This window comes from Apiospora kogelbergensis, assembly GCF_038363985.1.
Source record: "Apiospora kogelbergensis strain CBS 113332 chromosome Unknown utg000001l_segment0_segment0, whole genome shotgun sequence".
Taxonomy (NCBI): Eukaryota; Fungi; Ascomycota; class Sordariomycetes; order Amphisphaeriales; family Apiosporaceae; genus Apiospora; species Apiospora kogelbergensis.
This window is the reverse complement of record NW_027117418.1, coordinates 8,567,714-8,580,739: the sequence shown is the minus strand read 5'-3', so window position 1 is coordinate 8,580,739 and position 13,026 is coordinate 8,567,714. Positions and strand designations below refer to the sequence as shown.

The 13,026-nt window shown below is 56.0% G+C and overlaps 6 protein-coding genes across 6 annotated transcripts; 4 read left to right on the top strand and 2 right to left on the bottom strand.

Moving 5' to 3' along the window:
- Positions 1 to 714: 714 nt before the first annotated feature.
- Positions 715 to 1,306, bottom strand: PG998_002783 (Prefoldin subunit 6; the record flags this gene model as incomplete). The annotated part of the gene is made up of 4 exons (XM_066869601.1): positions 715 to 850; positions 931 to 1,055; positions 1,121 to 1,197; positions 1,246 to 1,306. 4 exons carry the CDS (start codon positions 1,304 to 1,306, stop codon positions 715 to 717), a joined length of 399 nt encoding a protein of 132 aa, XP_066738016.1.
- A 628-nt stretch (positions 1,307 to 1,934) lies between these two features.
- PG998_002782 (uncharacterized protein) lies at positions 1,935 to 3,379 on the top strand (the record flags this gene model as incomplete). The annotated part of the gene is made up of 3 exons (XM_066869600.1): positions 1,935 to 2,578; positions 2,643 to 3,093; positions 3,158 to 3,379. 3 exons carry the CDS (start codon positions 1,935 to 1,937, stop codon positions 3,377 to 3,379), a joined length of 1,317 nt encoding a protein of 438 aa, XP_066738015.1.
- Positions 3,380 to 5,331: 1,952 nt separating this feature from the next.
- Positions 5,332 to 6,006, top strand: PG998_002781 (uncharacterized protein; the record flags this gene model as incomplete). The annotated part of the gene is made up of 4 exons (XM_066869599.1): positions 5,332 to 5,419; positions 5,506 to 5,636; positions 5,704 to 5,866; positions 5,933 to 6,006. The coding sequence occupies 4 exons, from the start codon at positions 5,332 to 5,334 to the stop codon at positions 6,004 to 6,006; spliced, it is 456 nt and encodes a 151-aa protein (XP_066738014.1).
- A 1,033-nt stretch (positions 6,007 to 7,039) lies between these two features.
- Positions 7,040 to 7,839, top strand: PG998_002780 (DSBA oxidoreductase; the record flags this gene model as incomplete). Its single annotated transcript, XM_066869598.1, has 2 exons — positions 7,040 to 7,087; positions 7,192 to 7,839. The coding sequence occupies 2 exons, from the start codon at positions 7,040 to 7,042 to the stop codon at positions 7,837 to 7,839; spliced, it is 696 nt and encodes a 231-aa protein (XP_066738013.1).
- Positions 7,840 to 7,980: 141 nt separating this feature from the next.
- Positions 7,981 to 8,908, bottom strand: PG998_002779 (uncharacterized protein; the record flags this gene model as incomplete). The annotated part of the gene is made up of 3 exons (XM_066869597.1): positions 7,981 to 8,091; positions 8,118 to 8,739; positions 8,844 to 8,908. The coding sequence occupies 3 exons, from the start codon at positions 8,906 to 8,908 to the stop codon at positions 7,981 to 7,983; spliced, it is 798 nt and encodes a 265-aa protein (XP_066738012.1).
- A 2,605-nt stretch (positions 8,909 to 11,513) lies between these two features.
- PG998_002778 (uncharacterized protein) lies at positions 11,514 to 12,493 on the top strand (the record flags this gene model as incomplete). The annotated part of the gene is made up of 2 exons (XM_066869596.1): positions 11,514 to 12,023; positions 12,104 to 12,493. The coding sequence occupies 2 exons, from the start codon at positions 11,514 to 11,516 to the stop codon at positions 12,491 to 12,493; spliced, it is 900 nt and encodes a 299-aa protein (XP_066738011.1).
- Positions 12,494 to 13,026: the final 533 nt, after the last annotated feature.

Genomic DNA, 13,026 nt, shown 5'->3' with positions numbered 1-13,026 from the left:
CTGCAGTAAAGAAAGTCCCTCAGTCAGAGCCAAATGCGAAATCAGGATGCCATCTGCCGAGTGAAGTAATCGCAGAAGCTGTCCATTGAATGCAATCCATCAAGGTTGAGATGCCCGGAAGCATGCGCTGGCTGTTTTGGACGGTAGCTCAGATAGATCGATAAACTTACCAAGTTGACCCCGCGGACAACCGCGGGGCACTTTATTTTAGGCCTGCAGCATACGCGCCCAGCACGCTAACGTCATTGTCGTCAATTCGGGCTCAGCCACCCTTTGCTGGGCTTGGTTCTTTGCATTTGCATGTGGCTCGCCATGGGTTATGTAAAGCAGTGTTTGTGCTTATATGATACATGGTTGCATGTGGCTGGACCAGGTACGCAAGACATATAAGGTGCAGGTGGACTGTGTTCAGCAACACGTGGGAAATACTCAATCAAGTTCCTAAAATACCGAGGAAAGGAGGCTTTTATCCAGTGCATGAAAGGTTCTACAAACTTCTCTGCCCATGGAATTGGGCTTGTAACACTGCTGTAGCTCACGAGTGTATCAAGCTCTATGGCCTCCTACCATTGTTGGATGCAGCAATGTAACAACTATGACCCCTTCAGCCCCTCCATGAGAGTCATGCTGTGACAGCCTTTCCCGAAGTCTTGGGTGCACCTGTCTCAGATGTGCCAGGCAGTGGGTAACTCGCGTACAAGTATGTATACCCCTTTAAGCCTTGGCGGCGACCTGGCTAGGGGCAGCCTGCTGAGCCGCCGCCTGCGCCGAGCTTTGAGTCTGGATGATATCCGTCTTCTTCTTCTCGATCTTCTCCTGGATCTCCTTGATCTGTTGCTCTGTCCGTTCACTGTTTCCGGGTGTTAGTCTGGCAGACTTCCTGCGCCTTCACTTGCGAGAAAGGGGAGAAGAGGGGGCAGAAGCACTCACACCTCCTTTCCGATGAACTCCAGGCGACCCTTTACGGTTCCCTCGGCCTCTACCTTGTCTTGCTTCAACAAGACCGGGCCAACGAGCTTGTAGATGCTCTCTCCCTCCTTTAACCGGTCAAACTCCTGCATGCCTTCGTAAGCAATTTGGTCTATCTTCATGGGGGCCTCTGTAGGCTCATGGTACGGACCTTTTGCACACCGACATTCTCTGTCCGCTGCGCCTGCAACTTCTGTCGTGACTGAACCGCTGCTTGAAGTTCTGAAACTGAATGAGCAAGTGTAACGGTATGTGAATGGGACGACATGAGCTCACCTTGTTGTAATTTCTGGTAGTCCTCTGACAAGGCCTGCAACTTTGCTTGTACTTCAGCCATTTTCACGTTGGTGGTCGATGTGCCAAGTCACTGATGTTCTTCAGGAATACGGTGTTTGTGAATGCGGGTTTGCGCCTCAAATTTGGGGTGGCTTCCACTTCTACTTTCGCTATGCTATGTCGTGTGCTGGCCGCCCGCCAGGGAGTTTTATCCTACAGCCTACAGCCTACAGCCTAGGGGCACTAAAGCGCTTAATAGTGGGCTGGACTGATAAGGCTCGTCAATTATCCAGTTCCCAGTCAGTGCAGTCCAGCCAGCCAGACACTCAGACACTGGCTAAACTGGCCAGTCAACTCACTGACCCTGCCGTGGGAATTGAATCTGAACCCCGCGATAAGCAACAAGGCTAGTGTCAAAGAGTCGGGAAGTTCTGGGCGCCCCCGGCCAACGAGAAGCCGATCAAACGTCACATCACAACAAGAAAGCGAGCAAGGGAGAAAAGGCCTCGCTTTTCTTGCCCATCCCACCACCTGCACGCTTCCCCGAACGCATAACCGATCAGACAGACAGGCATCGCCTATCGTTTCCCTTTCGCCTTCACCTCTGCCCCCACTAACCAATCCAATCCCACCCCCGACACCGACACCGACACCGACACGATATAACGCTCCCCCCTCGTTCGTCCATCATGTCCAACACCGACTTCCTGGGGCGGGCGATCGAGACGGTCCGCCGCGCCATCGATGCCGACAACGGCAACCAGTACGAGAAGGCGTACCAGCTGTACTACCAGTCGCTCGAGCTGTTCATGCTGGCGCTGAAGTGGGAGAAGAACCCCAAGTCCAAGGAGATGATCCGCACCAAGACGGCCGAGTACATGGACCGCGCCGAGAAGCTGAAGGCACACATCTCCGACGCCGACGCCAAGCGGAAAAAACCCGGCATGGTGGGTGCTAACGGCTCCAGCACGGGCGGCACCGGCAAGGGCAAGACGGGCGACGGCGAGAACGGCGCCGAGGTCGACGAGGACAGCAAGAAGCTGCGGAATGCGCTCGCCGGCGCCATCATGCAGGACCGGCCCAACGTCAGCTGGGACGACGTCGCCGGCTTGGATGGTGCCAAGGAGGCGCTCAAGGAGGCCGTCCTGTTGCCCATCAAGTTCCCACATCTCTTCGTCGGCAAGCGCAAGCCCTGGAAGGGTATTCTCCTGTACGGCCCACCGGGAACGGGCAAGAGTTATCTGGCCAAGGCGGTCGCGACAGAGGCCAAGAGCACATTCTTCAGTGTCAGCAGTTCCGACCTGGTCAGCAAATGGATGGGTGAGAGTGAAAGGTATGTGATCTTGTTCGCCTTTTTCCGCCCTATAGCACAGTACTAACACGATCCTCTATAACAGATTGGTCAAGCAACTATTCGCCATGGCCCGCGAGAACAAGCCCTCCATCATTTTCATTGACGAAGTCGACGCCCTCTGCGGTCCCCGAGGCGAAGGCGAGTCCGAGGCCTCCCGTCGTATCAAGACAGAGATGCTGGTGCAAATGGACGGAGTGGGCAAGGACTCGACCGGCGTGCTGGTCTTGGGCGCCACCAACATCCCCTGGCAGCTCGACGCCGCCATCCGAAGACGTTTCCAGCGCCGAGTCCACATCAGTCTGCCCGACATCGCCGCCCGCACCACCATGTTCAAGCTCGCCATCGGCGACACCCCGACGACGCTCAAGCAGGAGGATTTCAGGGAGCTGGCGAAGCTGGCAGACGGCTATTCCGGCAGCGATATCACAATTGCCGTGCAGGACGCTCTGATGCAGCCCGTGCGGAAAATCCAGCAAGCCACACATTTCAAGGAGGTAAGTACTGCTTGCTACTATTATTAACCACTGCTACTCCTTGCTGACACACGGGGATCTATAGGTGAAAAAAGACGGGGTCGACCGACTTACCCCTTGCTCGCCTGGCGACGCAGGAGCTAAGGAGATGAGCTGGGAGGACGTCGAGGCTGAAACGCTCCTCGAGCCTTTGGTGGACTTCAAGGACTTCGCGAAGGCAATCAAAGGCTCAAGGCCGACGGTGGCGTTGGAGGACCTCACTCGAAATTCAGAGTGGACTAAGGAATTCGGCAGCGAGGGCAATTAATCGTGTACATAAAAGGCTCTGCTGTTGGAACTACGGCGATCCGATAATTGAATGAATTATTGGCTGATGCTAGTCCACCTTTTCATGGCATATGGCGGCGTTGGGGGAGTTGTTATTACTGTTATTACTCGGTTGGGTGGACTGGCCTTGTAGGCCGGGGAAATGATTATACGACTAGTTATAACAATAGCAGAATCGTCTGCTCTACTGGATATATTGGATCAACAGCCAGTGAAACAACTAGTGGAATAATGGCTCGACATGCCAAAATTGTTTACTCTACTAGTATGCCATGTCAATACCCAGTCGAATAACTCAGGGCGGTAAATGAGATCACTTCCCGAGCATCCATCGTTCAGTTCCGCAGGTAACAAGAGTCCAACTACGGATACCAGAACAGGTATCAGAATGGCTACCAGAATGGCAGATCTTGCAAACCCATCAGCCCCAGTGAAGACATAGTACAACTGCTTCAACTGCAAGAAGCCCGGCCACTTTGCCAAAGAGTGTCCGGGGCCGAAGCGTGCAGGCAAAGCGAAGGAAATGGTCCCCCGCCGCTTCCTCGGAAGAAACCCCGCGGTCGCGAATCCGGGCGACAACGCCCGGGGCAATCTTTGTCTTTGGTGTTGCGGGCTTGGAATTGGACACGGCAGCCGCCGTCAATGATCTCGCCTAGTTGTCGAGATCCATGGCGATTGCTGGTATCGTTCAGCGGTCCTATCCACGCCGGACACAACACTCAAGCAAGAAGACTACAGCGAGCTCGCGAAGCTGACCGCCGGCTCGTCAGCTGTGAGGGATATATACCTGGAAAAGGGGGCACGGGGCGTGGTGAAGGCCCTCATTTAGATTATCCACGGACCCTGCACCGTATTATGCTGTCGCCGTTCCAGAATGACCAGTCGGCTTCGGCCCCGCGACGTCTTTGCTCGTTGCAGAATACCGAGTAAATAATACGAAAAACAGGGGAGAGGAGACATGTAGGGGGGGGCCGCCCAATGCAGGACGGTATTGTGATATCGCTTGCCGAGCAGCTATGTATATACCAGGGTCGTCAAACGGGCCCGGACGGCTGCAAGTGTCCCAGGCGGAGCTCCATGGAGCGGCCGGCCCCGATACCGCCTCGGTGCAACAAGAGAAGACTTCTTTCCGACCCTTGTAACTTGGTAGGGAGGTAAAAGCAAGTCACGGCAGTGTCCTCCATTCCAGGGGCGGTCCGATCCCACGTCATCCCGCATAGTAGCTTATCGATGGCCTGAATGTCATAAGAAGCCAGAGGAATTACATCTTCACAGTTTCGATACCTTGGGGGTACAGATTGGGAAATTCCGCCAAGGAACACCGGCCAGTCCCTGGGCTATCACTAGATTGGGGATAAACCCAGCTAAGCGGACAGTCGGTAGTTCCAGATCTGTTGCACATGGAAGACTCCAGGGTAGTGCCCGGGTGTCTATCACCTTGACGGCAACAGTGCTGCGCTTCGTGGAACGCTATATGTGAATTATTGGTTGCCTAGTCTATTGAACTGTACAAGAAGTCTTAAAGGGGTGCAGGACAGAGTATTTCCCCCGCTTAACCTAAGCAGCGCGGGGTTGTAAGCGCCTCCCTGGGATTGGAATTCGGGATCGAGCTTGCCCCTCATGACGTTGCTCTTGCATGCTTGAGCAACAGGATGCAGCTCGGCCTGCTCTAAGCCAAATGCAACAGACAAACAGAGAGACCGGATGTGAATGATGCTAACATTTGCTCCAAAAACAACATCAAACAAACAGCCCACCCAAACCCGCAACATCAGAGACTGAGCAATCCCCAATCCATAAGCCCGCCCACGATAAAATTTCTATATTTCGGGTCGTCTGTCCGTCTACCCACACACCACCATCACTCGATCTACCATCTCTCCCAATACACTCACACGTGAAACTAGCCACTCCCCCAACCAATCATCCAACATGTCGTCCGTCATTCCCACTGCCACCTCGGTCGTCGAGAGCGCCGTCATCAAGGCCCCTCTCAGCCACGTCTGGCACCACATCAAGCGTGAGTCCCCAGTCCCAGGAGGCCGAGACGTCTTGTTTATTTCATTGAGAAGAAGCGTAGAAGCTAACCGTCCTCCCCTCGCTCAGTCCAGAACTTCAGCGCCTTCTGGTCCGCCCTGAAGAGCAGCGAGGTCGTCAAGTCCCAAGAGGAGACCGACCTGGTCAAGTGGACTTTCAACGACGGCACCGAGCTCGAGGTCAAGCAGGAGGAGCACAGCGTAAGTTCCCACCCGCTGACCACTACCATCTATCTGTGATATGACTGACACACACCCCGCCGCAAAGACCATCAACCACTACATCACCTACAGCGTCATCACCTCCAAGCCGGAGCTCTCGTACACCAGCGTCGTCAGCACCATCCGCTGCTACGCCGTCACCTCGGGCGAGCTCGAGAACAGCACCTTCGTCGAGTGGACCGGCAACTTCTCTAGCGATGCTGACGCCGGTAAGTCCGGACCATGATGTTTTCTGTGACCCCATGTATGTTGAGCTAATCACGTGTTGTACACAGGTGTCATCCAGGATGCCAAGTTCAAGCGCCGCGATGCTCTGGCTGACCTGGCCAAGGCCGCTATGAAGATGTAAACTGGAGGCAAAGTCAACCCAAAAAAGAAGAAACCCTGGTCTCGGGATTAACCAAAACGAAAAGTACTATGTTGGAACGGCGTTGATATGATTGATACCAGCTCAAACTGCCACAGCAATTAGTATGGAGATCATTAGCCCAATGAAAGAAATTTGGTAGCTATTCATGATTGATTTTTGAGTAGCTGCATCTCATCATGTGTCTGATATTGTGATTGACTGAAGCTTCTGTCCGGGTTGAGGAACCCCCTTGCATGGTGCATAGTGCCAAAACCACTTCTTCGCTGGCTTCATCAGTACGCCCGTAGAGTGCAGATGTAACCCACAGTCTCTCGACGGGGACTCTCCGTCACGGAAAGCCTGCCAAGTCTAGCATTTCCCGGTCACTGCAGCCCGATGGCAATGAACGTGCTGCTGGGCCGGAGCCGTTCGGCCTTGAAGTCGTCCGGGATACCCTCTGCTGCTTTTAGCACCGGAAGGCGCTGGTGGGCAGGGTTGGAACAAAACCATGGCTTCGGGGTCTCTCGTCGTGCGTGATGGTCGCGACCAGGGGCAGCTCATCACCACTTGCGACGACGCTGCGGCATCGTGCAGTTGGTATTGGTCGCCTGGTCACTCAGTAGCTTGGGGCGCAACGGTATTAGTGCCACAATACATCATTCAACTATCGCCATAGTGTTGGATTGGTTTTACTGGTAGTTAGCTTTCCGCTTACCACCCAAATCGCAGGTCTCACATTGCATACATTGGCATGTAAAAGACCGATGTGCTCAACCTCGGCACAATTCGTGGGTATCTCGTAGCGCCGTGAAACGACTAAAAATGGTGTTGTGGATAGTAAGAGACAGACGGGAGGTCCCGAAGCAGGGCGGACATTGGATTTGTAATCATTGGTCAGGACAATGTGGGATATCCGGGATATATAAGAAACAAAACACATCCGCATCTCATTTCCAAGGTAATCGTAGGAATCGGAATATAGAAAGAATAAGGGTTCATGGCAAGTCGCACGCTCAAAACAACCGTAGCCAAGATGACGAACTTCAACATCGATATCATTTCGGACAATGTCTGCCCCTTCGTAAGTTATCATTCTCACTATGCTTGCCATATATCTATATATCACTTATATGTGTAAATATTTTCGCAATACGTACAACCACAACTAACCCCCTGCGACCAAAGTGCTACCTCGGCAAGGTCCGCCTCGAAAAGGCCATCGACAAGTACAAGCAGACGCAGCCCGGCGGCGCCGCCGACACGTTCACGCTGAACTGGAAGCCGTTCTACCTGGACCCGACGTCGCCGGCGCGCGGGATGCCGATCCAGGAGCGCATGGCGCAGAAGTTCGGCGGCGCCGAGCGCGCGGCGCAGATGCAGCGGCAGCTGGCGCACGCGGGCCGGCTGGACGGCATCGAGTTCACGGGCCGGGGGTACGTGGGCAACACGCGCGACTCGCACCGCGTCGTCGAGCTGGGCCGCGCCAAGTCCAACGAGACCCAGAACAGGGTCATCCTCGAGCTCTTCAAGAGCTACTTCTCCGAGGGCGGCGACATCACCAGCCACGACATGCTCGTCGCCGCCGCCGAGAGGGCCGGCATCGCGCCCGCCGAGACCCGCGCTTGGCTGGCGGACGGCAGTGGCGGCAAGGAGGTCGACGACATGGTCCAGCAGGCGTACGCCAAGAACGTCTCGGGCGTCCCCCACATCACCATCCAGGGCAAGTACGAAATCTCCGGGGCGCAGGATCCCGAGGTCTTCCTGAAGGCTATCAAGGCCGCCAAGGAGCAGTCGGCGGCTGAGGTCAGCTCGGTGTCGGGTGCCCAGTGCTAGAACACTTGGCCGAAAGGGGGAAATAAAATATAGCACTAATTGAAGAATCATCAAATGACAGTTTATTCTTTCTCATGGGTATCATCGTCGTCTTCACGTCAGCATGCAGAGTCTTCTTGTTTATTCTTTCCCTCCCCAGCTTCACATGTTCAGCAGACCACCGAGATCCTTCTCCATGCCTTTCAAACGCGCCTGAAGCTCCCGCTTCTTCCTGTCCAGCTCCTGGACCTCCTCCTCCTCCCGCCGCAGCTCCTCTTCCGTCATGATGCCCGCGCCACCCACAGCACCCCCTCCTCCTCTTCCTCCTCCTCCTCGTCGTCGGACCAGATATCCTTGTGCTGCCGCCCGAGGGCCTCGGCCTGCTCGGCGACCTTGGCCTCGTAGTACGCCAGCGTGTTGAGGCTGTGCGCGTACTTGGAGCGCTGCGCGGGGATGCGGTCGAGGGCGCCGGGCAGCGGGTAGACGCCGCACAGCTTCTCGGCGCTCCTGAGGAGGAGCTCGACGTCGACGGCGGCGCCGCCGTCCTTGTCCTTGCTGCGCAGCCCGCGCTCGCTGCGCCGGATCTGCGCGTGCAGGTCGCCGCCCAGCACCGCCGTGACGGCCGTGTGCCGCCGCGGGGCCGCGCTGGACGCCCGGCCGCCGCCGTGGTGGTTCGCGCCCGACGTCGTCACCTCGCCCGACGCCACGTTGAAGACGGTCTGGCGCCGCGACGACGACGGCTTGGGCGGCTCGGCTGGCTTCTGCTGCTGCTGCGAGGTCGTGGCGGGGGCGGTCGCGGGCGGCGGGGGCGGAGGGGGCACGGAGAAGAGGGCGCGCTCGTGCGCTTCCGTGTCGCGGATCAGCGACGTGATGTCGTGGTTGGAGAGGAGGGCATTGGTGAAGATCTTGGGCGGCGGGAAGCTACGTGAACAGAAGAAGTGGAGTTAGAGAGTCATGTCAGACAGAGAGGTGATGTGAGGCGGTTTTGCATTGTGTCGGGAGGGTGGAAGACGGTGACGACGTACGGGAGACTGTCAATGCCTTGGCACGATATCGCTATCTGCTCAAAGTGAGCTGAAAGCAGCGACATGGTCACTGCTGTGCTGTGTTTGTTTTGACTTGTACGCAACGTCAACAGCTACCGGAGACGGGGCCGTGGAAAGCTGAGACGTCTGATTGCGTGCGAGGTGGAATACAGTGCCAATTGCCGAGCTGAAGTCGATTCGCGTTGATTCTCAGCTCTCTTGTTGCTTGTCCTTGTCGCATGGATCTGACCCTGTCACCTGTGACGGTGGTGGCATGGAAACGCGATAGCAGCTGGGGAACTAAGCCCGTTGAGCCTCACATGCCCCGCGATGTGGCTTGTGCTGGCGGGCTACTGACCAGAACACAAACTGATCCACCTCGTCAGTGAAACCTATCGGGTTATATCGCGGCCAGCAGCCAGCCAGCCAGCCCAGCATCATCAATGCCTGCCATTCCCCCCTTCGACTTCCCGTCAGCCCGTCTCCCCGACCGGCCAGCGCGGCCCACCTAGCCTTCGAACCCATGACTCCATGGTGCAGCAGCAGCAGGACGACGCACGCAGGGCAGAGGCAAAGGTAAGGCAACGTTATCCAGCGGACCGCCAACCCAGCATTCCGGCTACGTGTATGTATGTATGTGTCTATGTATACCGGTCTGCAACCAGGCAATAATAAATGCCGCTCTCGAGCCGTCGCTGGTCCGCTAGAGGGCAACCCAGCTCCATTGGGCGTCGGGGCGATCGCCAATTGCATGCATGGAATCCTGATGTTCTGTTTCCGCGGCCGTCTTCTACCTTCTTTCCCGAAGCGAAGGCAAGTCTGTCTGCCTCGAGGCCCGATGGATGGTGATAGGGAGAAGGCAAGAGAACGGAAGCGTGTAACGCATTGTTTGCAAAGTTTGCGCCGATTGATTGATCACATTGCCCATTGCCATCTACCCATGCGTTCTTTTGCCCCCTTTGCCCTTCTCTCTTCCCATTGCCATCCATCGCATCCATCGCTTGATCGACTGCAGCCGGGCGCGTCCAATGCCGTGCTATGCCTGCGCAAAGTTAATTATATTTTCGAGCCATTCGTTGGGTCTCCCTCCAACCCCACCATGACAATCGTTTTCTTCCTGCATATGGTAGGTCGAAATCCCTCCCTCATTGGGCATGAGTGTTGCGGCCGGACTCCAGTCTTTTTCATGCGTCTACCAACTATTTTTGCCTCTCCCTCACTTGTCCATCCTTGATACGCCGGTGCAGCTCCGTGGCTTTGCGCGCATGTAGCCTTGTGAGCGAATCCTTGGTCACCTCGGGCGCATTCCATTGCTTCGGGAATGCTGTGTCTGGCTGACTGGAAGTGACAGCTCAGCCAACGTTCGCGTGGGCTTTTTCTGGTTTTCCCGTCCATATCGTCCCCCCAAGGCACACACACACACACACACACAATTTATACACATATCAAATACCTGCTTGAATGCCACTGGCGAAGGGTCGTCGTGCCAGACAAAATGTCTCAAGCCGCTTAGAAGACATACATGTCGCAATCTCTCTGGACAGACCGGCTGCCATGAAGATCGGATTAGCCAGGGTTTCCCGGGAGCATTGCTGCCCAAACCAGCCGTAAAGGATACACACATGCTCCGACATAGGCTGATGGGCAAGCAAGCGGCTCTACTTTTTTTTTCTGCTCTGTTCCATGTTCCTATCTTTTCTCCAACGTTCTCCCGTGATTCCGCGAGCTTGGCTGGCTCTTTCTTCCATGCGGCGCCTTATTCGACTGACAGGCAAGGAGAGGCCTAGCAGCTATTATACCTGTCCGAAACTATAATAACCACCCATATTGCCGTGGCCACCCAGACCCTGGACTGACCCTTGATCCCCGAATCCTCCTTTTCTTATAAGAGATTCATTTCTCGGGCCATCTCATTACATTACATACATACATTGCTCTACAGTGCCAGTTGCTTGGACGCTATAACCACCTCGCTTATAACCGTCTCTCCTGCCCCGTTCAGTCTAGACTTGAAACATCTAGCCAGCGCATTCTCCCAGCACCAGCGCCGTGCTTGTTCTGCCCCTGGATTTCGGCGCTGTCTTACCTGCCTCTGCTCCTCTGTTCTTCGCACGGAGAGAGTCGACGTCTGCTGAATTAAAAGAGACCGCTGCGCCGATCACCTATCAATCTGCCTCAATTGGATCTGTCGCGCATCTTCTGCGACTGTCCAATATCCTCCTCGCACAAGGCCACCAAGACTTCACTGACTTGGTGTTCTCCCTGCGCTACCTGCCGACATCATACTTTGCGCAGCGCGCAACACAGGACCCGACATCACCACCTTTGCGCCAACCCGCCGCATCTTCCCTAGACACACGAGCTGGGGGATTTGCGCAACTTGGACCTTTTGCTCCTCTGCCCTACGGAATTATCATGACCAGTTACCGCAGCCGATTCTTCTCTCCGCACTGGAGATCTATCCTCTGGGTGTTGACACCTTGAATCCCCTCTATCTACCTACATCCCATCCTATTTTCCGCAGCTGCGCAGCTGCGCAATTCAACCCCCCGCGAAATCCCCTACCCCACATAAAAAGTAATCAATTCCCGTCCACGATAAGATTACGGAATTGCTGGGGAAAGCAGCCCAACTCGTTCTACGGAACAACTCCCTTTTGCTTCCCAAAAGATGCGGCCACAGACGCCCAACCTCGCGACGGGGATGAGGAAACCTACCTCGCCGCCGGAGACACCACCTCCCGGTTCTCCTGCTTTTACTCGTGCCAAAGGCGCCAATGGCCGGGCATCGCCCGCTGCAAAGGGCGCGGGCCGTTTTAGCCAGTCAGCCCTAATAGGCGGTGTGGGCTCCCAGTTCAACGGCACCCGCGGTGGTGTGCGCCCCGAGGCCATCTCGCCCCAGGAGTCCACGTCGTCCGACGAGGAGGAGTCGGACGACTCCGAAGATGACTTGGCCGCTTCAGATGCCTCGGACAGTCCGCCCCAGTCCCCTGCCTCCTACGTGCCAAGGGTCGAGACCTGGAGCACCATCCAGGCGCACCTCGCATCGACTGGCGTCGAGGTGGAGGAAACGTTCACCGTCGTGGAGCAGGACGAGGACGACATGGAGAGCGACGATGGCGACGACGGCGGCAACCCCCGCTGCTGCCCGACTCGTACGAGTACCCCGAGTCCAGCGGGAGTGGGTCCCCGTCCACGGTGGACCAGGAGGTGCCCGAGGACGTGTTGGACCGCATGACGAACATGAACTGCGGCGCCGAGACCGACACGACGGCGGAGTCCGACTATGATGATGAGGACGACGACGACGAGGACGACGAGGACGACGAGGAGTACATGCAGCACATCCGGTTCCTGCGCGAGCAGAGGCGGCTGCGGCGCATGACGTCGGGCAGCATCAGCAAGCGCACCGTGAGCGAGCGCGGCAGCGACTCGGACCGCGAGGACCTGCAGCCCTACGACCTGGGCGACTCCACCCAGCGGCGGCTGCGCCGCAAGTTCAACCGCAACCGGCTGAGCGTCATCTCCAACCCGCAGAACATCATCATCGAGCTGGCCGAGCCCAACAGCGACGACGACATGAGCGGCGACGACGGGGACGGGGACGGGCTGTTCCAGTTCTGGCGGCTCATGGAGGTCGACGACGCCTAGTGAGATGTCTTACGTTACAATGCAAAAGGGTCCCACGGGACTTCCTCTGCGCATTTCGCTCGCGGAAACCCAGACGTGATCGCAAAAGCCTTCGGGCAGCGCATACGGATACTGAAGGAAGCATTGCACATAAGAGGAAAGGGCAGTAGTACTACAACTGAGCGTTTTTGTATGCCTCGGATGGTCGGTCTTTGATTACATTTTGGCATTGCGACGGAAGCGATTGGCGCGCGCGCGTGGAACAGCTTTTTGTGTTTTTGAAAGGTCATGAAACAACAACAACAACAAGAAGAAGAACGATGAACGACGACGACCCTGATGATTGATGATTATGACGAAATCTTTTTATAGACAGCCGATCAGTGTTATAGCGAACGGGAGGAAGGGATCGCCCTTTTGATTTTGGCGCCCCAAGGTCCCTTCTCCACAACCACGTTTATAGAATCTGGCTTGGTCTCCTCTCAATGGCCAGCAATATATGTCCCTTGATCCATTATCCACCATGGCCGGCAGAGCCGCATCTCATTTTCTGA